The 26548-nt window shown below is 53.6% G+C and overlaps 1 protein-coding gene across 11 annotated transcripts in view; it reads left to right on the forward strand.

Annotated features, from left to right (window-relative positions):
• Window positions 1–26548, forward strand: part of KIFC3 (kinesin family member C3) — a 108032-nt gene that overhangs the window by 55400 nt on the left and 26084 nt on the right. For 2 of the 11 annotated variants that reach the window (XM_017502590.1, XM_017502589.1), the window contains exons 1-3: window positions 8496–8728; window positions 13051–13261; window positions 16146–16288. In XM_017502590.1, the coding sequence (XP_017358079.1) occupies window positions 13090–13261; window positions 16146–16288 (315 nt within the window). In that variant the 5' untranslated portion in view covers window positions 8496–8728; window positions 13051–13089. The other 9 variants (XM_017502587.2, XM_037729283.1, XM_017502598.1 and 6 more) reach the window with 7 other exon arrangements.

Here is a 26548-nt window from a genome sequence, read left to right on the forward strand (position 1 = left end):
AATCTCAGCTCACTGCAACCTCCGCTTCCCGGGTTCAAGCAATTCTCCTGCCTCAGTCTCTGGAGTAGCTGGGATTGCAGGTGCAGGCCACCACACCTGGCTAATTTTTGTTTTAGTAGAGACAGGGTTTAACCTTGTTGTCTAGGCTGGTCTCGAACTGCTAACCTCGTGATCTGCCTACCTCAGCCTCCCAAAGTGCTGGGATTACAGGGGTGACACCACGCCCGGCCCAGAAGTAGTAGCTGATTGACTTATTGCAAGGCACCCCAGTGAAGTGCCAGGGTGTGAGAGCAGGAATCATGGTGGTGGTGCCTGATAAGATTCATCCATCTAGGATGGGCCAGAGTGTTGGACTTTGTGGTCCTGAGATGTTCCAGGACTGACCTTGGGAGATGTCTGGGGGCTTAAGAGCAGGCAGAGATTGGGAACATTGAGTCAGTGCTCTCGGCCCCACCTGGCCCGCCCCAGCAGACAGAAACACTCCCAGACTGAGCACCTGGCAGAAGAACCAGACACGCCCCTCTGGTGACAGCCATCACTCGGATATCTTTATATATATGCCTCATGCCTCCCAGGAGAACCAGCCAGGGCGAGAATTCCAGATCCAAGAGAAAAACTGTAAATTAGCGTGAAAAGTAGCTGTCGTCAAAAATGCTGCCAACGACAGTGTAAATTTGGTACAGGCCTTCTGAGGGGCAATCTGGCAACATGTTTAGAAAGTGAAAAAATAATGCTCAGACTCTTTATTCAGAAAGACTTTTTTATGAAGTTGACAACCTCTCTTCTCCCTCTTCTCCCCACACCATGGAATAAACCGGCTGTGTGGGTGGCAATGGTGACAGCAAAGCTGTTTATAAATGGGAGCTCCTAATATCAGACCCCATAGAATGGTCAGCTCAGTCAGAGCACAGGCTTGCAGTGGAATATTATGCAGCCATTTAAAATAGTTTTTTGCTGGGTGCAGTGGCTCGCACCTGTAGTCCCAGTACACAGGAGGCTGTGGTGGGAGGGTCACTTCAGCTCAGGAGTTTAAGGCTGCAGTGAGCTCTGATCATACCACCTCACTCCAGCCTGGGTGAGAGCAAGACCCCGACTCTAAATAAGTGAATAAATAACACTTTTCAGCCACTTTTATTGAATGCTAGGTGTGCCCCAGACACTGGGACCTCCATTCTGAATGCCGCCTTGGCCTTATCTTATGACATCTGCACTTGAAGAAAGAGCAGGAAAAAGTGACATGGAAAATGCTTATTATAATCATTAAAATTTTTTTTTAAGAGATGGAGGTCTTGCTATGTTGCCCAGGCTGACCTCAAACTCCTGGGCTCAAGCAATCCTCCCACCTCTGCCTTCCAAGAAGTTGGGACTACAGGCGTGAGCCACCACGCCCAGCACTTACATGATTCAAAGTAAGAAAAGGCAGAGTAGAAAATTCTATCCAGTCTTTGCCTCCCACTATCACTGCAGCTTGTGTTTGCAGAAACGCCAATTGTGTGCCAGATGCTGGGCTGAGGGTGCTATGTGCTTGCTCTTACATCTCACCATAACTCAATGGGTTAGACACTAGCCCTCCTCCCATTTTTACAGGAGGAAACTGAGGCACCGTGGAAGTGACTGAGCTAGTGACTGAGCCCAAACCCAGGCCTGCCTGGTCCCTGAACCACCTTTAATCAGCCCTCTATACTGTCTCTCCTTAACACAGAAATGACATCAGCTCAAGGTCAGATGCCAGAAAGAAAAATCTGAACCAATGACAATAAATGAAGCGTGGTGGAATTTGCTGGTTTTGTTTTTCTGTTTTTCCCCTCTCTGTTGATTTCTATTAGATTTGTGCAGAAAAAAAAAATTTAAGTTCAAAAACTGCCACCAAGAATTTGCAGCAGGTGGGGAGAAGTGAATAAGGAAGTGGGGAAGAGTGGGAAGGACGTTAATAACGTATGTACTGGCTGAGAACCCGGAGCTAGAACCATTTAGAAGCAAGGTGTGAAGCAGTGGAGTCTGTAGCGAGGAGCCGGTGGCTTCCGAGGATGGTGAGAGATCCTGGGGCTGGGAGGCGGGCCGGGGGCGGGGCTTATTTCGCCGGGGCTTCTCTCCAGCGCTGTTGCTAAATCTATTTATTACCTGGTGCTTACGTCCATTATCTCCTCAGTGTTTGCATTCCTCCATTATCTCCTCAATGTTTGCATTCCTCTCATTTTCCAGACTACAGGAAATGATAAACGGGGAAAAATCCCCACAAAGCCTCGGTTTGCTTTCAGCCTTGGAGTGCTAGGAGGGAGGGAGTCTCTGCCAAATTCTTCTTGAGTCATAAAGACGCTTTGAGTTCCTCTAATCCCACAGTTAGGGGAGCACTGTCAAGTTCAGTCTTTTTGGCCAATGCAGAAAGGCAGCCACAATTTGGATATTTTAAAGCAAGGTGGTTTTCTTTTTATTTTCCAGTCTCCTTAGGCGGCTTTTTTTTTTTTTTTTTTTTTTTTTTTGGGTTTTTTTTTTTTTTTTTTTTTTTTTTTGAGACGGGGTCTTGCTCTGTTGCCCAGGCTGGAGTACAGGGATGTGATCATAGCTCACTGCAGCCTCAAACTCCTGGGCCCAAGCCATCCTCCTACCTCAGCCTCCTGAGTAGCTGGGACCACAGGCCTGTACCACCGCGCCCGGCTAGTTGTTTTGGAGAGACAGAGTCTCGGTATGTTGTTCAGGCTGGTCTGGAACTCCTGGCCTCAAGCGATCCTCCTGTCTCATGAGCCACTGTGCCTGGCCCTCAAGGTGGTTTTCCTGGAGGGAAGATTGCCTGGTTCTCTGAAAATGGCAGACCTGTTTTCCCCTCTCAACAGCTTCTAGAAAGGAAGGCACACAGGGAGCAGCAAAGTGAGAGGGAGAGAAAAAGGTGAGAAAAATACCATTTGTTTAAATACCACTTAAACGCCTAGTGCCTGCTGAGCTGGGTCTAGAGCAGACAAGGACAAGGGGAATTTACAGTCCAGCCAAGGGTCATCCAAGACCACCATCCCAACATGCCCACTGAAAGCTTGCAGCTGTGAGCCTTGTGCCAGAACCCTGATGTGCTCAGGTTGTCATGTGCCCAAGACCTACCTTTGGTGAGGTACAAAGCTAAAAACCAAATTCATGCTTATGGGGCTAGGTGCAGAGCCAGGCTTTTCACCTCCAAGAGCTCCTCCACAGTTTTTTTTTTTGTTTTTTGGAGTGCAGTGGTGTGATCTCAGCTCACTGCAACCTCCACCTCCTGGATTCAAGCGATTCTCCTGCCTCAGCCTCCCGAGTAGCTGGGATGACAGGCATCCGCCACCATGCCTGGTTAAGTTTTGTATTTTGGGTAGAAATGGGGTTTCGTCATGTTGGCCAGGCTGGTCTCGAACTCCTGACCTCAGGTGGTTGCCCGCCTCAGCCTCCCAAATTGCTAGAATTACAGACGTGAGCCACCATGTCTGGCCTCCTCCACGGTTCTTTCTGCAGTGCTCATGATTAATGATTTCAGAGGTATTTAGAAGATGTGAATTCAAAAAAGCAGCTAACTGGGTCAGGATTACTTAATATGCAGCTCACTCCAAAATGAGTTTCTCCAACTTCAAGAAACTTTCTGTTACCCAGAAGCATGAGAGGATACACACTTTTCACAGCTGGAGGGTACTGCTTCCTGGCCACATGGAAACAATTGCTAAGAAGCCTTCTCTTGCTTTTTTTTTTAAGATGGAGTCTTGCTCTGTCACCTAGGCTGGAGTGCAGTAGCACGATCTTGGTTCACTGCAACCTCCACCTCCTGAGTTCAAGCAATTCTCCTGTCTCAGCCTCCCTAGTAGCTGGGACTACAGGTGTGTGCCACCATGCCTGGCTAATTTTTGTATTTTTAGTAGAGATGGGGTTTCACTGTGTTAGCCAGGATGGTCTCGATCTCCTGATCTTGTGATCCACCCGCCTCAGCCTCCCAAAGTGCTAGGATTACAGGTGTGAGCCACCGTGCCTAGCTTCTTACTTCCATTTGGTAGGAATGATCATTGCTTTACATGGGAAGTCTGTTTGGGTACATTTCGTGCACCTGTGCTTCCCTTCTGAATTCTACCGGATCTATGGATTTATTCAACGAACATGTCTGTGATACCAGGCCTTGAGCTGGGGTCAGCTGAGGCTTTCCCTGTGATCAAGTCAGGAAAGAGCCCTGTCCTCAAGGAGCAGATGGTATAGACAGGAAAGCCATCATGATTTAGGATGGGGTATGTTGCAGGAGGTGAGCCTGCCTGCTGGTACCTGGGAGGATTAAGGAAGGTGACCTCTAAGCTTGAAGGAGGGACAAGCAGGTGTGGAACTGGCCAGGTTAAGGGTTAGTAGAGGCAGATGGGTATGGGGTGAAGGAGAGAGGCCTTCTGGGCAGGGAGAACAACATTTGCAAAGACTCAGAGAAGACTGGATCTCAGGTTAAATCATTTAAAACGGGAAAATCCTGTAAATCTTATCTGTGCTTTACTCTGAGTTGCTATGAGAATCAGATTAAACACAATCTGGTTTTTCATTCCTCTTCTTTCCTTCCCTTTGAGGAGCAAAACTCGGGGGCTCTTGGCCGCTTCTCTGACGAATGCTTGAGTGGTAAGGTGTTTCGGGCCCTTTGAACACAAAGACGGGCCAGGGGCAGTGACTCACTCTTGTAATCCCAGCACTTTGAGAGGCTGAGGTGGGTGGATCACCTGAGGTCAGGAGTTCAAGACCGGTCTGGCCAACATGGCGAAACCTTGTCTCTACTAAAAATATGAAAGTTAGCCAGGTGTGGTGGCACCTGCCTGTAATCCCAGCCACTCAGGGAGGGGGGCTGAGGCAGGAGAATCACTTGAATCCAGGAGACAGAGATCACAGTGAGCCGAGATCGTGTCACTGCACTCCTGCCTGAGTGACAGAACCAGACTCTGTCTCCAAAAAAAAAAAGTCTATGGCCATACCACCCTGAATATACCTGATCTTATCTGAACACAACAAATATGGCACTACTAGCCCTGCCTGGGGATGGGCTGATGTGGGCATGGAACTGCAGTGTTCTGGACACTGTCTTTTGTCTGGCCCTCCCGGAGACAGCTGTGCCTCTGCCAGAGGTGGGCAGGAAGGGTCAAGGCTGAACTCAAGAGTCCTCCCTCAAGGGTTTAGGACTTCAGTGTTGGGGTGGTCAGGTTTCAGAAAAACTTCCACCTTCCCTGCGGCCGGGAGAGTTGGCAGTTCTCTATATAAATCATCAGCAGAGTTTCTGGGTTAGAAACGACCTTGAAGTCGGTACGTAGTTCCTGGTGACAGTGTACATTCTTAAATTCCAGCAGTTGGGATGGGCATGGTATGGTGGCTCATGTGTATAATCCCAGCACTTTGGGAGGCCGAGGCAGGATGATTGCTTGAGGCTAAGATTCGGAGACCAGCCAGGGCAACAGAGCTAGACCTGACTCTACACAATATATACATTTTTTAATTGAGTTTATGCCGGGCACAGTAGCTCATGCCTGCAATCCCAACACTTTGGGAGGCCAAGGCGGGCAGATCACTGAGGTCAAGAGTTCAAGACCAGCCTGGCCAACATGGTGAAACCCCATCTCTACCAAAAATATTAAAAAATTACTTGGGTGTGGTGGTGTGTGCCTGTAATCCCACTGCACTCCAGCCTGGGCAACAGAGACTCCGTCTCAAAAAAAAAAAAAAAATTAAGTCGGGCACAGAGACTCACATCTGTAATCTTAGGACTTTGGAAAGCAGAGATAGAAGGATCCCTTGAGCCCAGGAGTTTGAGAACAGTCTGGACAACACAGTGAGACTCCCATCTCTACTTTAAAAAAAAAAAAAGTTGGCTAGGCACAGTGGTGTGTCTGTAGTTCCAGCTACTCAAGAGGCTAAGGCGGGAGGATCGCTTGATCCCTGGAGTTTGGGGCTATAGTGAGCTGTGATTGCGTCACTGCACTCCAGCCTGGACAACAGATCAAGATCCTGTCTCAAAAATGCAACAACCATGAAACAAGTAGTTTGTACATTTCAAATCAGAGTTTTGCTAGAATTCCAAAAATACATCCTCTTTACACTTCAATTTCCTTTTTCCTTCCCTGGTTCTTTGATCTTTTTTTTTTTTTTTTGAGACAAGTTCCACTCTTGTTGCCCAGGCTGGAGCGCAATGGTGCAATCTAGGCTCATCACAACCTCCGCCTCCCGGGTTCAAGTGGTTCTCCTGCCTCAGCCTCCTGAGCAGCTGGGTTTACAGGTATGCATCACCATGCCTGGCTAAGTCTGTATTTTTAGTAGAGATGGGGTTTCTCCATGTTGGTCAAGCTGGTCTTGAACGCCCAACCTCAGGTGATCTGCCCATCTCGGGCTCCCAAAGTGCTGGGATTACAGGTGTGGGCCCCCATGCCTGGCCTGCTGCTTTGATCTTAATAAGCTCTTATACCCATGTGCATCTGACAGTACTGTGCGGATGTGTGTGCGTGTGCATCTGCATAAACACTTAGACAAGGAAGCAAATAAACAGACAAGGAAGCGAAACTGGGCAACAAGAGCGAAACTCTGTCTCAAAAAAAAAAAAATAAAAGACAGAACCCACCTGGAGTGGCACAAACACACCTATTGGACTCATAGCTCTATCATACGTTGCATTTGTGAACAAACTTTCTGAGGCTCAGTTTCCTTTCCTGAAAAATGGGAATATGACAGTGATGGTGTTCATAGGGTGTTCAGGGTTAAATGGGTGGGATTTTGTTTAGAAAGAGCTCAGTGCCGTGCCTGACGTGTTAGCTTCAATAATGCATCTATTATGTGCACAGAAAAAAAAAAGGCTTCTAAAGTGTTGGCAGCATGTATCTCCAGTGGGTGGGATATGGTTACAATGAACACCTATTACTTTTGTAATCAGTGAAAAAGAACAATAAGTGTTATTATTAATTCAAAAATCTGGCTTTGGCTTTGGTAGGAAGGAACCTGCAGTTAATGTCAATGTCCCAATCCCCGAGGAAGACAAAGCCTCCGGTTTTGAACCAGGACTTTAAGGACAAACATTCTGCCCTAGGGCTTATAATCAGGGAGATAGATACTAAATCAGAATTCTAGAGACATTTTGCCTTCACCCACCCTTGCAGTCCCCTGGATCACTGCTGTTTGGCAGGCAGGCAGAATAATTCAGAGAACATAACTCCCCAAATAAGGCTTTCTCTCCCATTGTCGGGGGGGGGGGGGGGGGGGGGGATATTACTCACCCTCTGGTGTGCGCTGTGGCCAGCCACCTAGCCAGATCATTTGTAATACCTGGGGGGGGGGGGGGGGTGCGGTTCTCCGCTGTGGTGGTCTCAGGTAGAAATCTAACTCTCTAGGGAATGATTCCAGGAGCGTGACATTCATCCTCTATCAGGCCTTCACCGAGGAATCTCAGTTGGCAAATAAACCATGCACTAGGCTGCTTCCAGCTGGGGGACTGTGACTGTCCTGCTCTGGCGTCCAGAACAATCTGAGGCCCAGGCCCTTGGCTCCGTCTCTTGACGAGATTCTTGACTGGCAGCCCAGCGCCTGTGCAGCAGCAGGAGACAGAACCCACCTGGAGTGGCACAACCCCTTCCAGTCTTCTTGCTCTTCTTGGGCCATCCCTTGACAAGCAGGAAGGGGCAGGGTGCCCACCCTCCTGGGATTATCTGCAGAACCATCGGCCTGCCTGGGCTGGCTTCAGAGTGACTGGCTTTCTCCTCTTCCGCACCCGGGGCGTGGGGGGTGAGGGCGAATTTTGCTGCTGGCTCTGGAATAAAATGCTGCCTCTGTTTGGGAGACAAAGAACAGAGTGGCTTCTCCAGTCAGCTGTCTCTCCCCGCTGGCAGGCCCCTGGCCTCCCCTAGGCCTCTTCTGAGGCTCTAGGCACCCCATGAGCAGGGCCTTCTGCGGCCAGGCTGGGGGCTGCTGCACCATGGGTGTGTTTCCACTGGACCCTGAAGGAATGTTTTACCTTAAGAGACCCCAGGCAGCTTCCTTGCTGGGATGATATTCCTTTGCTGGGGCGGGGCTGGGGTGCAGAGGTAGGAGGTGCTGTGGCTGGGGAGGTGGCCTGGCCAGCGAGTAGGTGGTGGAGCGAGTGAGAGCGTGTGCGCCGTAAAACAGTGTGAGTGCGTGTGCGCCAGCGCGTGCAAGGCCACGGTAAGGGGTGTACATGTACTGTCTGGTAAGAGCGTGTGTGTGCTGGGATGGGAAGAGCCTGTGTGAAGAGTGTATGTGTGAGTACTCGCGTGGAAGTTCTGCACTCGGGTGTGAGGCTGTGCACATGGCTCACCTGGTGTGGGGCTGTGTGTGCCGCCTCTTGTGTGCCAGCCTGTGTGCAGGCATGTTTTGTGACAGCCTTGAAGGAACGCATGAGCACGTGTGCCAGTGCGGGTGCGGGGCGCGGGGAGGCGGGAGAGCCCGAGTGGGAAGCCCCGCGAGGGAGTGCGCGTGGGAGTGGGAGTGCCTGCTGGAGACCATGCGGGGGCGCGCCCGGGCCGGCGCGTGCGCTCGAGTGCGCGTGAGTGCGGATGCGCGCCGCCGCCCCCCGCCGGGGTCCGAGCTGGTTGCCATGGGAACGCGCCGCGGCCCGAGTTAATCATTTCCTGTGGAAAGTGTGCGGGAGGGGCGCGAGCGGGCGGGCGGCGGAGGCGGCGGCGTGGAGCTGCCTCCTGTAGGCGGGCCGGGCCGGGCCGAGCCCTGGGCGCTGCGGCGACGCCGGGATCCTGCCTCCGCCAGGCCGGTGAGTGGGGGGCCCGGGCGGGCTAGGGGCGGGCGGGGCGCTGGGGCTCCGCCCGGACAGCAGCCCAGCCGTTCGGGGCGCCGCGTCCCGGCCGGCCCTGCCCACGGGACCCCTCTGTCCCGACCCGCTGGGGGCGCGGGGAGGGAAAGGCCCGGGAGACCCAGCCCTGCGAGGTCCCCCGCCAGCGCCGTTCAGCCCCAGTCGAGGATCTTGCTGGGATCTGGGCATGGGGGCGGCGTGTCCCCCGGGATCTGAGCAGCCTCGGGACCCCGTTTGGATTTCATTGAACGAGGAGAGCGCGCAGACCCTACTCCGGATCGGCTTGTCAATCGGCGCTGCCCCCTCCCCTTCCTGGGGTCTCCCCCACACCCAGGGCTCCCTTGAAGGCTGCCGTTGGGTCCCTCCCACCACGACCCTGGGGAGTTCGCTTTTTCCTGGCAGGGCCAGGGGCGGGGTGCGCCAGCCCAGAGGTCAGGAAGAAGGGCCTTGGCCGGTGCCCTCTGGGCAGTGAGGAATTGGGTCTTTGACAGCCGCAGTTGTGGGGGTCTCAGCAGGGAGGGCGATCCCAGAACCACCCCCTAAGCCCCGCATTGCTAGTTAGAGCAGAACTCTGGCTGGTGCAGTGAAGGGCCTGGTCCTGGGAGATATGAAAGAGGAAGCTGTGTTTAATTAAATTCTGGAGTACCATTTACTGCCCTCTGCCAACCTCCATACCCCAGCACTCTCTCAAGATTGCGGGTTGTGGCCACCTCTGGCCTTTCACCTTCCCTGGCTGTCCCTCTGCCTGAACACGATGAGCACCCACCCGTTCATGTATTCCCCATGCCCTTGTTAAAGTAGCCATCTCCTTGACCAGGGAGAGTCATTTGCTAGGAATGCAGCCTCAGAATGGAGCCTTGCATTTGCAGTGACTGGACTTTAGGGGCACAGGGTGGTGAGTTCTGCTGTTCATAGGGGCACCAGGGACCAGAGGGTTTGAAATCTGGGTTGCCCTGGAAAGCCCAGGATAGATGATGGTGTGCAGGGAGGTTGAATTCCCTGTACAACATCCCTCACCTTCTGCCTGCTCTCCCAGGGGGACCAAGTCCTGCCCACTGCAGTCTCTGGGCAGCTGTCCAGCCTGTCCCCCCAATCTTTGCAATGTCCCTGATCTAGGGCAGGGGGAGTACTGCAGGTCTGTCCCCCTGGTCTAAACCCAGAGAGGCAGAGACCCTCTTCCCCAGCCAGCCCCTCTGTATTCACCAACCACTGGAGCAAAGTCACTGAAAAATAAAATTTTAGAGCTCTTAGTATATGCTAGTATTGTTCTGCACACTTTACCTTGTCTAATCTTTATGGCAACCCTATAAGGTGTAGTTCTCCCCATTTCACAGATGGAGATAATGAGGCATGGAGAGGCAAAGTAATTCTCCCAAGTCACACGTCTAGTAAACATTGAGCCAGGTTCTGAACCAGTCCCACTGCCCTCCCTGACGAATCCTCGATTGGGAGAATTTCCTAGACACCAGGTGTCATTTCAGATGCCCATGTCAACGAGAGAGAGGGCTGCTTTCTTGGTCCAGGACCCTGGGCTTCAGATTCCTTGATACTTTTGCCCCTCACACCCCTGAGGCTGCAAACTTCAGCTGCTTTTTCCTCTCCGGGATCTAGCGCACGCCCTTCCTCTTTCTTCCTGATATCTTCCTGGCTCCCTCCTCCGCTTCCCTTCCTGATAACCACAGAAACATTATATCCTCCTGTCCCTGCCCCTCAGACTGAGCTGATCTCCCTGAAAGTCTTCTCTGTCCACTGAGGAGTCAGCCTCCAACACCCGGCACTGTCTCACCTTCCCAGCAGCGGGGCACGCAGATGGACCTGTCTTGCTCCTTCCCCTGCCCATTGGACAGCTGGTCTGCAGGGTTGGTTGTGTGCCCAGCTCTGTGCCAAGCAGCCTGGAGAAGAGGACATTTGGCTGCTCCCCTTGGTTTCTTCCATGCCACACTGGTCCATCTCAGTTTCTTCAGTGGAGCTGGCTCATGTATTTAGATCAGCTTCTGCCCTGTTCTTTGGCTCACATTCCTGTCCCCTTCCCAACAAGACTGCACCCAGGAGCCTCCTGGTTGTTCTCTGTCAAGGAAGGAAGAGACCATAGCTCCCTTGCCAGGTGCCTGGTGTTCTTCCAGAGTTGGGCTCTGCAAACAGCAGATACCAGATCTTCAGGCCCCTCACCCTTGGACTGTCTACTTTTTCTCTTTCTTTCTTCCTTCCTTTTCTTTTTTTCTTTTCTCTCTTTCTTTCTTTCTTCTTTCTTTCCCTTTCTTTCTTTCTTTTTTCTCCGTCCTTCCTTCCTTCCTTCTTTGTCTCTCAATGCTTTAGTCACTCCTGTCCCTCTGTCTCCTCAACATGCTCAACTCTCCCCTGTTCTAGACACCACATCCTGTCCTTCCCATCCTAGCCAAACATCCCCAAGGAGAAGGAAGTAGCTGCTTCCTCCCCCAGCTCCCGCCCCACTCTTTGAGCCATCTGCCCTTCTCCCTCCAGGGGCCCAGGCTGTCTGCCTGTCTGGGCTTCCAGTCCTCCATGTCTCTATGGCATGACACACTGGGCACTGACCAGTCTCTCCTTCCCACTTGCACTTCGGTTACTTCTGAAGACACTATACTTGCCTGGAGCTCCCACCCGTCTCTCACCTTCCTTTGGAAGCTTTCAAGCCCCCCCCCCCCCCCCCCATGAGCCCTTTTATCACATGGCTGTCTCCTCTTGCTCAAGCTTTGATGATTGCCTCCTCACCTGTGGCATTGGTGACCCTGTTTAGCTCTGAATCTGTGTCCATCCTTGACCTCTCTTCCAGGCTTCAGTCCAAGATTTTGTGTGTGTTCATTTCAGAACATTCCCCCCACAGGACATCCCAGAGTGCTGAATGTGGGTGCAGCTGCAGGCAGGGTCCAATGGGGCTGCACACATGAATGTGTGTGAGCTCTGGGACCCATCGCGGGTCAGGGGAAGTGGATATCCTTCAAATAGCTTTCTTTACTTCCTGGCAGGAAGTGGCCACTGCAGTGAGGGCTGGAGACAGTAGCCCAGGTAGCTCCACTAGGGAGTCCTTCAGTTACCCCCAGTTCAATCTTTTTTTTTTTTTTTTTTGAGATGGAGTTTCACTCTTGTTGCCCAGGCTGGAGTGCAATGGTGCGATCTCAGCTCACCACAACCTCCGCCTCCTGGGTTCAAGTGATTCTCCTGCCTCAGTCTCCCGAGTAGCTGGGATTGCAGGCATGTGCCACCATACCCAGCTAATTTTGTATTTTTGGTAGAGATGGGGTTTCTCCACGTTGGTCAGGCTGGTCTCAAACTCCCAACGTCAGGTGAGCCTCCTGCCTCGGCCTCCCAAAGTGCTGAGATTGTTGCTTTGCACACAGTAGGTGTTCAATAAAGACTTGTGCAGGGAATGCCTGGGCTCTGTTCATTTGTCCAGTTCATGAGGGACCTGTCCCTGACTGAAGCTTTCTGTCCCTGACCAATGCTCCCCACCCCCCTCCATTCCCCACACCACCTGGCGCCTGGCCGGCACCTGCAGCCTCCAGTAGCCTGCTCAGACTGTGAGGATTTTTTGAAGTGTTTATCTCCCTTCTGACCCGGAGCTTTCAGGCCTCATCTCTTCTGATCCAAAAGGTCCCCTGGCAGGTTCCTGGCACCCAGTAGGCATTATTAAATGAAGACTGAATGAATCTTTGTATCTCAACACCCGTACGGTGCCAGGCGCGGAGCACAGGCTAGTCGAATACATGAATGAGAACTTGCTGTATATAAACTTCACTTGTCACTGGCCACAGTCAGGGCCCTTTCGAGTCCCTCCTCAGTGAAATGTTAATATTCAGAGCATTCACTGCTCTGCTGACAGGCCTTAGGCAGAGGAGCCTGAAGCCTAAGGGTTAAGCATGTGGTTAAGTGCAATTAGAAAATTAGATGTCTTGGAGGAAAAGGATTAGACTTACGGAGATGCTGCTGACTCGCGGTGTTTCCTCCGTGTGGGGCTAGGACCTGGCTTGTCCTCAGGCTGCCAGGCTCAGCGTGGAAGAGCTCAGGTGTGGGGTCTCAGGCACAGCTGACATGCACCTTTTCCACGTCGGAGCCTCTGTATTCGGAAACAAACACCCCAGAAAGGCAGCAGGCCCCATTTCATCTTGCGAGCCCTGGGGTCTTTGGAGGACAGTGCAGTTGGAGCTGCTGCCTTAGGTAACCAGCGACCGGTGGAGCATAGACCCTTCGGGATGGCTGGCTCTGCCCGAGGTGCGTTCGCGCTGGTCTGCGATCTTCAAGCTTATCTCCCCTTGTTGTCTCCGCAGGCTGCCCGGTGCCCGGAGGAGGCTGCTGAGCCCCGGGCCATGGTCCCCTCTCGCAGGACGTGGAACCTGGGAGCCACGCCCTCGCTGCGGGGCCTGTGGAGAGTGGGCCGGGCCCCGGAGCCCGAGCCGGGGATGGCCCGCCCCGCCCCAGCCCCAGCCAGCCCGGCTGCCCGCCCTTTCCCACACACCGGCCCGGGGAGGTTGAGAACTGGTGAGTCCGCATTTTTAAAATGCCTCTTTATTTCCCTTCCTTCCTCCAGATACCAGAGATGAGACTGAGGTTTCTCACCGGTTCCTAAGCCCAGTCAGAGCTGTCAGGTAATTACAGGGTAACCGACAGCCCAGAGCCGGACGGGCGTGGAGCTGGAGCGTCAGTCTCGCCGGGCGCTCCTTCCCTGCGCCCCTGTCTGGAAAGAGGAGACCTGGAGGCCGGGTTAAACTTTAACATGGGCGGGCGCAGAGCAGGGGGACCAGCCGCCTTTCCTCTGGCCGAGCTGGTCAGAGCTCTGCGGGCCGCCGTCCTTGCTTGAGAGCGCGTGGTCGCTCCGATCTCTGCCCAGGCTGGTAAACAAGGTAGGTGAAGCGGCTGCCCGGGCACCGAGCGCGCCGCTGACACTTGATCCTGCCTGGGCTGGCCCCTGGACGGCTGGGGAGTGGACTGAGGCTGCTTGGGAGCGTGGCCTGGCGGGGGCTTCGGGGTCATGTGCTAATTTCAGGTGCTTCTGTAGAGACCCTGACAGCAGGTGGGCAGGGGTCCCAGAGTCTTGGCCCCCACTGTTCCCTCAGGGAGCTGTCAGTGCCAGCTCCCCTTTCTGGGTCATGTCCCCCAGTGCTGCGAACAAGAAGTGAGCGGCTCCTCTGATTCCGGGCGGGGACTGGATTGTCAGGGCTGGGGAGCTGCCTGTGACCCTTTCCCAAGGCGTGGGCAGGTCGTCCTGGTAGTGTGGGGGAGAGAGGGCTCTCCAGACAAGGCGCCTTCAGGGGTCTGCTGCCTGTCCCTTCTGACCTACAGGGACGGAATCTAGACTGCCAGCCTGTCAGAGCTAGCAGAGTCCCTCTGGGCCATCAGGTCCAAGCCCCTTGGCACACAAAAGGGGAAACTGAGGCCCAGAGAGGCACACAGCAAACTCCTATTCACCCTTCTCTCCCACCACATTTGTGCTGTCCACGGCAGCTGGACTGATGCCTTCCGAGGTCTCTCTGCTTCCATGGTTGTCTGGGGCTGGCTGCTCCCAACAGCACAGCCAGGCTGGGGATGACCGGGGGGGGGGGGGGGGGGGGGGGGGGCGGGGCTTGGGAAAAGCGTGGGCATTTGGGCCAGGTAACCCAGAGGATGGCCTCTACCCCATAAGGTTGTCCTAAGGATAACAAACGTAATATGAATGAGTATTGTTTTTCTGGTAAAACAGAAACATTTTCCCTTAGAAAACTTCAAAACACATAGAAAAATATCAAAAAGGAAATAAAAATCACAAGCTAGTCACTGAATATTTTATGTAGTGCCTTCCAGCCGTGTGTATGTGTGTGCATATAGGTTTTTGAAATATTGTGTTCTGTCAGCTTTCCAACCTGAAGGAAAAAAATTGGGTATTGTGAAGATAATATGACCATACAGACTTTTATCCACTTTAAAAATTTAAGACAAAGGTTGAATGAAATCCTGTGTGTGAAATGGAAGCGTCATGCCTGCCACTGGGCCTCAGACAGGTCAGCTGCCCCAGGCCCCTCTGAGCCCCCCAACCAACCCCCACATTGCCACCCTGAGAGTCGGCTGGCAGAGGGTTGGTCAGCACATGGGATTTCAATCCTGGCTTCAATCCCAATGACCCTGGGCACATTGTTAACCCTCCCGGGCTTCCGGTTCTTTGACTGTGAGGTGGGGAGAATGCTCCCCCCCCACCTCCCTGGGGAGTTGTGAGGAGCTGATGGCAACTGTAGTCTATTGGCCTGTACTGAGGGCCCTTCCTGTGTGCCTGGCACTACATGGGTACCCCATGTATCTCATGCCATTTGATCCTTGTGAAGTTGTCCTCATTTTATTAACAAGCAAACTGAGGATCAAGAAGGTGTGTAAAGGCTGGGTGCAGTAGCTCACCCTGTAATCCCAGCACTTTGGGAGGCCAAGGCAGGCAGATCACTTGAGGTCAGGAGTTCGAGAACAGCGTGACCAACATGGTGAAATCCCGTCTCTACTAAAAATACAAAAATTAGCTGGGTATGGTGGTGCACGCCTGTAGTCCCAGCTACTTGGGAGGCTGAGGTATGAGAATTGCTTGAGCCCAGGAGGTGGAGGGTGCAGTGAGCCAAGATCACGCTACTGTCCTCCAGCCTGGGTGACAGAGAGAGACCCTGTCTCAAAAAACAAACAAAACAAAAGGTGTGTAAGGCCTGAAAAGCATCTGGCCCAGTGGCTGGCAGTCGGGATATTGTTACGTCTCAGGGCAGAGGCTCTGCATTTGCCTTGTGAGGCCAGCCGCCATCCCATCCTGCTCAGCCCTGCAGGTGGAGGTGGGTGGCTGGGACATTGCTGTCGCAGCCTGCCCTCTCTCCCACTGGTGAGGGAGGCAGTGTGTCAGAGGCTTGAGGGGACACGCGCTAGCTGGTTCTGAATTTGCTTGCCGAGGCAATGGAGACTGGGCCGCCTGGTGTGGATTTGGTCTTAATGAAGTCAGGGGAGAAATTGCCACCTAGAGGCAGCCAGGGTAATAAAGCCATAACCTCTGTGCAAGTCCTCTAAGCTTTGGGCAGGCTGGCTGGCATCGGCTTCCTTCCGCTGCCTTGTTAAGCAATGCCTGCCCCCACCAAAAAAAAGCCACTGTGGGAATAGGGGAGCCTGCGGTAGGGTGTTGAGTCCCCTCCAGAAGAGAATCTTGGGGCGGCTTTTGGTAAAGAAGGTGTGTGGCCCCTGCCCTGAGCCAGGCCTTTTCCCTCTGCTGTGTGGGGCAGGCGTGTGAGGGTGTGTGAGCCCCTCCTGGCCACATCTGAGCCAGCTGGGTATGTGTGAATGCTCAGCTGCAGCCCTGGCCAGTGGTCCGTGGCTCGCAGTCTTCAGCCAGCGGTCGGAGTGTCTCACCTATCTCTCTGTTCTGGGACAGGGCGTGGAAAAGATACCCCAGTCTGTGGTGACGAGGACTCCAGTGCCCGAAGTGCAGCTCGCCCGGCCCTAGCTCAGTGCCGAGCTCTCAGTGTGGACTGGGCTGGCCCCGGGAGCCCCCACGGGCTCTACCTGACCCTGCAGGTAAGCACTGGAGCCTTCCGGGCTGGGGGTACCTTGGCCTCCAGTGGCTGGGTTCCTGCCAGGCTCCTGGGGGTAGGAAGCACCAGGGGAGAGCTGGGGACCTGCCTCACACTTCTGGTGACCCTCACACCCTGGTGACCCATCTGCCTGTGAGCTGCTTTATTAAGTCAGCTAGGGGAAATTTCACAGGAGCTGACAGCTTTTCAGCCACACCCTGGCTGAGGTGTTAAAGTGGGAAGCATGGGGCCTTCGCCGAGATGGGCAGAGCTTGGAGAAGGTGTTGGGAAAACAGGCAGCTTTGTGTAGTTGATTATTCTCAAACATGGTTATGTGAGTATTTCCTTGGAAGTATTTCCTTGTTTGAAGTGGGAATTCAAAGCCAGATGGGGGATTCACTAAAACTTGGGGTCTTCTCCCTTGCAGTTATTACCAAGTGACTGTAAAAAGACAAAGTAAGGCTGGGCGTGGTGGCTCAGGCCTGTAATCTCAGCACTTTGGGAGGCTGAGGTTGGAGGATACTTAAGCCCAGGAGTTCACAACCAGCCTGGACAATATAGTGATACTCCATCTCTACAAAAACAAACAAAAAAAATTAGCCAGGCATGATGGTTCCTACAGTCCCCGCTACTCAGGAGGCTAGGATGGGAGGACCGCCTGCGCCCAGGAGGCTGAGGCTGCAATATGCTGTGATTGGACCACTGCACTCTAGCCTGGGTGACAGAGTGAGACCCTGTCTCAAAAAAAAAAAAAAAAAAAAAAAAAAAAAAAAAAAAAAAAAAAAAAAAAAAAAAAAAAAAGACAAACTTTACGTATATGTGTGTATTTGGCTATAGAAATAATAGACAATGTTAATAGTAATAATAGCTACTATTTATCAAACACGGACTTTGTGCCAGGCTTTACAGATCTCCTATCAGCCCTCATAATACTCCTAACAACCTCAGGAAACAAGATTTGATCTGAACTTTGTAGATGAGGATGTGGAGGCTCAGAGAGGTTAAGTCACTCGCTGCTGGTCACACATTCGACCATTCAACACAACTAGCCTTATAACATTTGTAAAGAATTGACACAGGGCAGAGATACAGTTACCCAGAAACGGCCTCTTGTAGTCTTCTATCTTTGAGAAATCCACTATTAAGTATTTGGTGTTTATTTATTTATCTTTTCTATATAGAACCCCTTGATTATATTTATATGATTTTTATTTCTGAGATGGAGTCTCATTCACTCTGTTGCTCAGGCTGGAGTGCAGTGGTGTGATCTTGGCTGCAACCTCTGCCTCCTGGATTCAAGTGATTCTCCTGCCTCAGCCTCCCAAGTAGTTGGGATTGCAGGTGTGCGCCACCATGCCTGGCTAATTTTTGTATTTTTGGTAGCGACAGCATTTCACCATGTTGGCCAGGCTGGTTTTGAACTTTTTTTTTTTTTTTTGGAGATGGAATTTTGCTCTGTCACCCAGGCTGGAGTGCAATAGCACGGTCTCAGCTCATTGAAACCTCTGCCTCCTGGATTCAAGTGATTCTTTTGTCTCAGCCTCCCGAGTAGCTGGGATTACAGGCGTGCGCCACCATGCCCAGCTAATTTTTGTATTTTTAGTAGAGATGGGGTTTCACCATGTTGGCCAGACTGGTCATGAACTCTTGACCTTAAGTGACCTGCCTACCTCAGCCTCCCAAAGTGCTGGGATTATAGGCTTGAGCCACAGTGCCTGGCCATATTTATATGATTTAAAAAAAATTTTTTTGAGACAGAGTCTCGCCCTGCCGCCCAGGTTGGAATGCAGTGGCATGATCTCAGCTCACTGCAACCTTCGCCTCCCAGGTTCAAGTGATTCTTATGTGTCAGCCTTCTGAGTAGCTGGGACTACAGGCGTGTACCACCACACCCAGCTAATTTTTGTACTTTTAGTAGAGATGGGGTTTCACCATATTGGCCAGGCTGGTCTTGAACTCCTGACTTCAAGTGATCTGCCCACCTCAGCCTCCCAAACTGCTGGGATTACAGGCGTGAGCCACAGTGCCCAGCACATATTTATATGATTTTTATTATTTATTTTAGATGTTATTCTGTGACTAGCTCTTTTCCTGAAGTAAGTCCTGGTAATCTCTTCATGTTTATCAACACATAGAAAACTACTTTTTTTTTTGGAACAAGGTCTGGCTCTGTTTCCCAGGCTGGAGTGCAGTGGTACAATCTCACTGCAGCCTCCAGCCAAGTCATCCCATCTCAGCCTCCGGGGTAGCTGGGACTACATGCATGTGCTACCGTGCCTGGCTAATTTTTGTATTTTTTGAAGAGATGGAGGTTTCACCATGTTACCTAGGCTGGTCCTGAATTTGTGAGCTCTGCCTTGGCTCTCCCAAGTGCTGAGATTCCAGGTGTGAGCCATCACGCCCAGCCCTCTGTCTTTCTTTTATCCTGCTGCATAATAGTCTACTTCAGGGCTTACCATCAATCATTTATAACGGATCCTCTATTGTTTCTGATTGCAGTGAGCTCCTTAAATAAATATCTGTGTTGTGTTCATGCAGTGATAGCTCTGAGTATTTTCAGGGCAGCACAAGCTCTGCCCGCTTTTAATGAATGCATTCGTTCAACAGATTATTTAGAATGTGCCAGTCTGTGCTAGAGTCAGAGGTACAGTGCAGAGAGACGAGAGAGTTTAGCAGAGGTGCCAGAGGGTAATTAAATAAGCACAAAGGGATGAAGGCAAACCAGGCAGGGGCCATGAAGGCAGTGGCAGAGGACGGACACCAGGGTTGTCTGGGGACGTTGCCAAGGCCCACCCCCTGCAAGGAAGCCGGTGCAGGAGAGGGCCCACCACTCCCCCACGTTCTCCTGACCATCCGTCTACACTGATTCTGCCGTTTCTGGAACTTCCACTTCCACAGAGCCTTGAAGGAATGCGTACAAATGGTGGGCAGGATGGTATGTGGGAAACACATACCCTTCAAGGGGACATATCCCTGCTACAAATGGAAGTCCGGGCCTGGGGAGCTTGTCCCAGCCCCTGATCTAAACATGGGTATGCTGGCTCTTGTGGCTTCAGGGACAGTCTTGTGTTTCGAGGTGTTTCTTGTCCCTTCTCATGTGATTCATCTGAAAACTGAACCAAAAGTGTCGTCTTTTATCTGTACAAATCTGCAAGAAAAGCAGGTCTGGTGAGAGAACAGTTAAAAGAAACCCGAGGACCCGCTCTTTGCTCTGTCTTGAGCCATCGGTAGTGAAATTGGAAGGCGGCGGTCAGAAACCCACAGCCTCCAGCTGGGTGGTGGCTCTGTTCTTGAGTTCTGATTATGGGGTGTTGAGCTGTGGTTGCAGCTGAGTCCTGGGGTCAGCAGATCCGCTGAAGATCTCTGGGAAGCTGGCACCAGCAACCGGCTTCCACGTTCACATCCTGCTGGGCCCCCACAAAGCTCTATTACACGGTAGGTGTTTCAGGGTCAAAAAGTGGGACCAGGGTGGGTCCCAAGCTCAGTGCAGCGACCTGGTATGCTTAGTGACACCTTCCCTCCCTAGCCTCTTTCCAGCAGTTAAAACGTAAGATGCACCCCATAGAAGTGCTGCAGAAATTCCCAATCCTCCAGGGCCCTGTCTGCCCTTTCTGTGGCTTGGCCAATAGGCCAGAAATAGTATAACCTTTGCCCTGGCTGGCAAATGGAAACTTCCAGCTGCTGTCCTAGCCGCCATGGTTGACAGGCCTGTTCACGATGGTGTGGCAGTTGGTCACAGGGTGGAGACAAAATTAAGTCGGAGGGAATTTTCTTTTTTCTTTTTGAGATGGAGTCTCGTGCTGTCACCCAGGCTGGAGTCGAGTGGTGCAATCTCGGCTCACTGCAACCGCCACCTCCCCAGTTCAAGTGATTCTCCTACCTCAGTTTCCCGAGTATCTGCAATTACAGGTGCCTGCCACCACACCCGGCCAACTTTTTTTTTTCTATTTTTTGTAGAGACAGGGTTTTACCATGCTGGCCAGGCTGGTCTCAAACTCCTGACCTCAGGCGATCCATTCGCCCTGGCCTCTCACAGTGCTGGGATTACAGGCATGAGCCACTGTGCCCAGTGGGAATATTCCTAAATATGAGAGGTGTGCTCCCCACCTGCCCTTCTCAAGCGGAACTCGGGGCTGAGAGAGGGAGGGGGTGAATTTTGGGCTAAGGAGCCTGCTGATGTCACTTTTCGTGTCTTTTCAACGATCTGTATTGGCTTTTTGATTGTCAACGTAAAAAAAAGTGAAGATTACAGGACTCATGTCCTGATCATAGTACCTCATATCAAGCCCCCACTATGCACCAGATGCCTTCGGGGGACTTAGCTGCGTTTGTCTTTTACTCTTCACACAAGCTCAGCGACACGTTCCTGTTATTACCATTTCTATTTTAAGAATGACGAGTGTGCAGCTTCAGGAAGGTAAGTAACTTGCCCACTGTCACACAGCTTAGCCGAGGCAGAGCCAGGCTTCACACACAGGCCTTGCCGCCTCTAGACCGTGAGTGTATTTCTTAGACTGAGCACTTTTAAAAGAGTAACTTATTTTTCTGTTTTGAATGTAAAGGTCACAAAGACACACAAAAATTGTCTGTCATCTCTCTTCCACGATAACCTCTGTTGATATTTAGAAGAAAAAAAAAAGAAAGAAAAGCTGAGCATGGTCCTCACGCCTGTGGTCACAACACTTTGGGAGGCTGAGGCAGGGGGTGGCTTGAGCCTAGGAGTTTGAGACCAGCCTGGGAAACATGGCAAACCTCATCTCTAAACAAAAAATACAAAAATCAGCCAGTCGTGGTGGTGCATGCCTGTAGTCCCAGCTACTTGGGAGGCTGAGGCAGGAGGATGGCTTGAGCCCAGGAGATCAAGGTTGCGGTGAGCTGTGATTCTGCTATTGCCCTCCAGCCTGGGCCACAGGGTGAGACTCTGTCTTAAAAAAGAAAAACACCCAAAAAACAAAAAAACAGCCAGGTGCAGTGGCTCATGCCTGTCATCCTAGCACTTTGGGAGGCCGAGGTGGGTGGATTACTTGAAGTCAGGAGTTTGACACCAGCCTACCCAACGTGGTGAAACCCTGTCTCTACTAAAAATACAAATATTAGCCAGGTGTGGTGGTACATACCTGCAATCCCAGCTACTCGGGAGGCTGGGGCAAGAGAATCACTTGAACCTGGGAGGTGGAGGTTATAGTGAACTGAGATCGTGCCACTGAACTGCAGCCCGGGTGACAAAGTGAGACTCTGTTTAAAAAAAGAAAAGAAAAAAAACACAGTCCGTGTTTATAAGGTTAAGAATTCAAATGCTAAAGAGATTGAAAATGAAATGTAAGGCCGCCTCCTTCCCCTCTTCCACATTCTCTGTGTTGTGAACTTTCTTTTTGTTCTCCCCAAATTGAAATGATGCCTGTTTCTACTCTCAGCCACTACGCGATCCCCCCGGCCTTCCAGGGAGGACCGCTGTCTATGTAGTTCTCTCGATCTGTGTCTGTGCCTGTTGTATGTTTATTATCCTCAAACGGGGTCACTCTTTGCATGTGGCCCTGCTGCCTGCCTTGGGCATCTTTCTGCGTGAGTGGCAGGCGATGTTCTCTGGATGAAACACCTCTTCGTGCCTCCCCTCTCTCCCTGTGCCCGCACACTGGCCCTCTCTGTCTCGAGTCCTTTGCCTGTGGTCCCCCTGGAAGAGGAGACAGCTTCCTACGGCCTCTCAATAGCCCTATGGGGTGGGAAGAGTGAAGGAGGCAGGGCCGTGGCCCTTCCCCCGCTCGGACAGACTCATGCGCAGCCTCCTTGGCAGTCCTGGGGGTCCCATCTGGAGGGTGGGGCTGTGTGCCTGGGGTGGCAGCAGCTGGCAGGAGAGCAGCTGACCTGAGGTTGGTGTGTGTGTGGTGGGGCTGGGTGGCTGCCTGTGGGGCTGGTGCGCCCGAAGCACACCCCATAGAGCCTACAGGGATGGCGTGAGTTTTGCCTAAGGACTCGAAGTGCCTAAGAAACTTCCTTGCTGGTGCAGAAGGCCAGCTGCCCGAGGGAGGCCTGGAGAAGGCACTGCCACTGTCTTGCTGCGGGATCTGGCACATCCTCTTCCAGAGCCTGGGCCTCAACGTCCCCACCCACCCACACAGTGGCGGACTGGACCCGCTGGGCTCTGGGGTGCCAGCTCTGAGAATACACCATCCTCTGGCTTGAGGGTCCCTTCCTGGCGCTGTCCCCTTCATGGGAGGATTCTGCTTGTGTCTTGGCAGCAGGCCCTGCAGGACAAGGGGTGCAAGAGCCAGAGTCAGGGGAAGAAAGAAGAGAAGCTTCAGTAGAGGCAGGTGCCAGCCCCCAGGCGGGCCCGGGAGGCCTGGGAAGCTGGTGGCACGATGAATGTAGAGAACACAGGTAAAGCAGATGTGCCCGCCAACCTGGCACTCCCTGGTGAAGCCGGTGCAGGAGGGAGGCTCTTGTGTGGTCACTGCTATCCCTATGCCCTGTCCTCCCCGCTCCCTGGCTGGAGGTGGCCCAGATAGACTCCAGTGGCCTGACTTGAAGCTCTGAGACCCCAGCCTGCCTCTCCTGGATTCAGGGACAGTGGTGTGTATAGAACCTTCATCTGACCACCTGCCTCCCACGGTGTCCAGGGCCCCACCCAGTGATAAGAGGCCTTGGCCAGTGTGGGCTGGGGTTGAATTTCCCTGCTTTTTGTCTTCTCCCAGTGCCTCTCTAAAGCAGGGCGAGGGTGGCAGCCTCACAGACGCCACCACAGGCAGACAGAGACTCGGCCTTCTCCCTCCTATCCACGGGCTCCCAGGGTCTAGAGGCTCCTAGGACAGGACTCTGATTCTCCTGGCCAGAGGCTGAGATATGGGATCCGGTGGCTCAGCTCTTCTCTGGCAGGGCCTGCCATGGTGTCCAGGGCTGGCTGGTTCTGGAACATTCCACAGGCCCTTCCTTGTAGTCTCACGGGTCCATGCTGGGGGCCCCGGCAGTAAGTGAGAGCCCGGCAAGAATGGAGAAGGAGCATCCTTCAGGAGCTGGGGGGAAGGCCGAGAGCATGTGGAGGAAAGAGGAGCTGGCCTTGCTGTCATCTTCCTCCTCTGTCACCAAAAGGTTAACTTGTATGTCTGAACTTGCCACGTGGTGGAAGGAGCGGCAGGGCTTGGGGTCTGGCTGAGTGTGGGCAGGCCAGCCTCAAGCAGGGGACATTGCCCCGCCGATGGTGCACCCAGGAGAGGAAGGCTGATTCCAGGGAACAGCAAGGGGGGCCCGTCAGTGGGGCCAGGCCTCGCCTGCACTGCACCTTTGAGCCCTGAGTGCAGCCTCCCCAGCACAGGGACCCCTTTGATGTCACCCCATCCTCACGTCCTCCCCTTCCTGGGAACTCCCTGAGCTTCTTGGAGATCTTTTCTCTCCCATGAGCCCTCTTCAGGCCCCCTTCCCACTCCCCTGCTGCAGCACTGAGATGTGGGGACTCCCTCCAGCGGTGGCACCCCGTGACCTGAGCAGTGTTCTGGCTGAGCTGAGCTGTCCGAGACCTCATTCCTGCCCCATGGGCTGTTGTGTAACAGCCACCCACGCCTGTGCATCTCCACAGTGCCGGGCTCCTTCCAGACAAGGCCCCTTGTCCCCATTTCTCCTTGGAAACTCCTGCCGGGCCCCTCCCACAGGTCTCTCGAGTGGCAGAACCAGCTCTCGGGCTGGGAGTCCAGTGCGTTCCCTGCCTCACTGCAGCAGCCTGAAAAGGGCTGAGGGCCACGCTGTCACATGCCCCTCATGCCACCCTGTGTGCAGGCCTGGAAGCATCCCTCTGACCTCACTCGCTCTAGAACAGATCACCGGAGCTCGGCCAGCTCTGTGTGACATGCATGCTGCGTCACGTGCAGGCCACACAGCCGGGGTCACCACCCAACCGGGGATGCCCAGCTCCAGCTCCCTGGAGAACTCAGGTGGAGGAGGGAAGAGCCAGCCTGTGTGTGCTCCTCCTGCTCTCCTAGAGCGCTGCGGGAGGTCTCTAGACATCTGCCCCACCCCCTGGGGCTATGCGGCGATGTCCCCGCCCAGCTGCAAGCCGCACCCTCCCCACTCCCCTGTCCAGCCCGAGTCCATTCGTTCTGCTTCGCCCAGGCCAGGCTGTCAGAGGGGTGCATGACTTCAAGTGCATGTGGCTTCCTTCCTAGAGTTTAGGAGCCCCCCAACCCCAGCCTGCCAAGGGTTGGGATTTCTGGGGACCTAGTGTGGGAACGCCTAGAGGCTGGGGCTCCCAGGCGGAAGGCAGCGCTCTCTGGCCAGCAGAGGTCCCTCTTCACTCTTCACTCTGCTGTGCTCTGCCAGGTCCCATTTATGCTCCCTGAGAGGAGGAGGCAAATCCCCTGCCCCTCCTCCCCCAGTCCCCCATTCTTCTCTCTCTCCCCGGAGCTCTTTGCTCCCTACCTGCAGAGACCACGGCCGATCTTGGCGCCCTGGAAGCAAGCTATGACAAGCATCCCAGGCCCCCGTGCGCAGGTCACGGGCCCTGATTCTCTGTTCTTGTCCTTCATCCGTCTGTCCGTCTCCCTTGCTCCTGGTGACAGGACAGTGGGAGGCCTTTGGAGGAAGAGGACTCAGGCGGTATTCCACTTGGCCGGGTCTTTCCCTCTGTCTTGCCTGGGGGTCCCTGCGTGCCATCGTCGCCAGATGCCGGCTGGCTGAGTTCCTGCCCCATGTGTGGTGCTGGGTCTGTCTGTCCATCACACGTGCACCCGGCTCCCCTGGCTCTCCTGGCTCCCCTCTCTCCACACAGGGGACCACTTGCCACAGGGGGAGGCTGGGGAGCCCAGTTCTGATCTTCTGTACTCTTGAGAGGATTTCAGACTTAAATAACATTCCTACGAGAGTAGAGTTGTCTAGGGTGAGAATCCTTTGTCTTTCCCAGCAGCGGTTCCTTGCAGGCTGGCCACGGAGAGGGGCTAGCCCAGCAGACCTCGGACACGTGCTCTGAGAGATGTGTTCAGTGAAAGTTGCTTTCTTAAGTCAGATCCAGGCAATTTCATTCCCCAGACGCTGCCTGGGGGTGTCTTCTTCTGAGATAGGCCCCAGCTAGCCTATGCCGCTGCCACCCCGGCCCTCGCCCAGTTGCTTACCCCCTCTGCTCACCCCCTGTCATCCCTGATGGTCTGCCCTGCAGTGATGGACCCCCTCCTCTGCCAGCGTGGGACCTCTACTGCCCTCTCATCAGCCACTACTTTGCTCGTAGGTGGGCGTCTCTTTGGCAGCGGGAGGTGCTTGAGCCTGTTGGGGCCGCCTGGTGCGGCCCCCGTGGTGCATAGGATGGTGGAAGCCATGTCCCAGCTCCAGGAGGAGAAGGCCCAGCTACAGGAGGAGCTGGTGGTCCTACGGGAGAGCCTGGCCCTCCGTGACAGTGACCAACAGGCAACATCCACTCAGCGGCAGAACCAGGTACCTGGGGAGGCTGGGATGGGCAGAGGCCACTGCCCACTGTGGAGCAGGTCAGAGGACATCACTTGGGGCATCTGACCCCACCAGGCCACTGGTGTAAGAGGAGACACCTGGGTAGGGTGGCCAGAGTCAGAGGCCTCCCATCCTGGAGGATGAGCTTTTGAGATGCAGCATTTCTTCCAGCTCACAGAAGCCTCCCATCCGGGTCCTCCTTGTGCCCCCATCTCCTCACAGTTACCGGGGGCCAGGACCTGCCCTCCTAGGAGATAATGTAGACATGAGTGAAGCAGGAAGGTGCAGGGGTGCTTCCTACCGAGTCCACCCCATCTTCCCTGGTGCCCTGCACTGGGCAGCCTGAGCAGACGAAACTCATCAGACAGTCACCCTGCAGGAGACTGGCAGGACTTTTCTGGTTCTTTTGATTTCTCATTAAAGGTGGATGCTAGTTTGAGTGCATGTTGGGGAAGAGATCTCTCAAACCTCTGGAAGCCAGGGAGAGCCAGGGTTCATGCTGGTCAGCGTCGTCTCCTTCGTTGGCTGGGCAGGACATTTGAAGACCCTTGGCTCGTGAGCTGCACATCCCGTGGGGCTGACCACCTTGCCCTCTTCTGTGTGTATGGCTGCGTCACTTTCTTCTCCTTCTGCATCTCCACGAGGGCTCCCAGCCTCTTTCCTCACCCTCATCCTCAGCGTCTGTCTCCATGGCTGTGTCTGAGCCTTGCCCACTTCCCCAAAGTTCCCAAGTCCGTCTGCCATATCATTCCCACTTCTGATCCAGTGCCCTGGCCCGACTGTGGGGCCCCTAAGCTCTGGGCCCGGGGCTCTCTGTTGACAGCCTGGCCTTCAGGAAGAGCTA

The sequence above is a fragment of the Cebus imitator genome, unplaced genomic scaffold (assembly GCF_001604975.1).
Source record: "Cebus imitator isolate Cc_AM_T3 unplaced genomic scaffold, Cebus_imitator-1.0 Scaffold297, whole genome shotgun sequence".
Lineage (NCBI taxonomy): Eukaryota > Metazoa > Chordata > Mammalia > Primates > Cebidae > Cebus > Cebus imitator.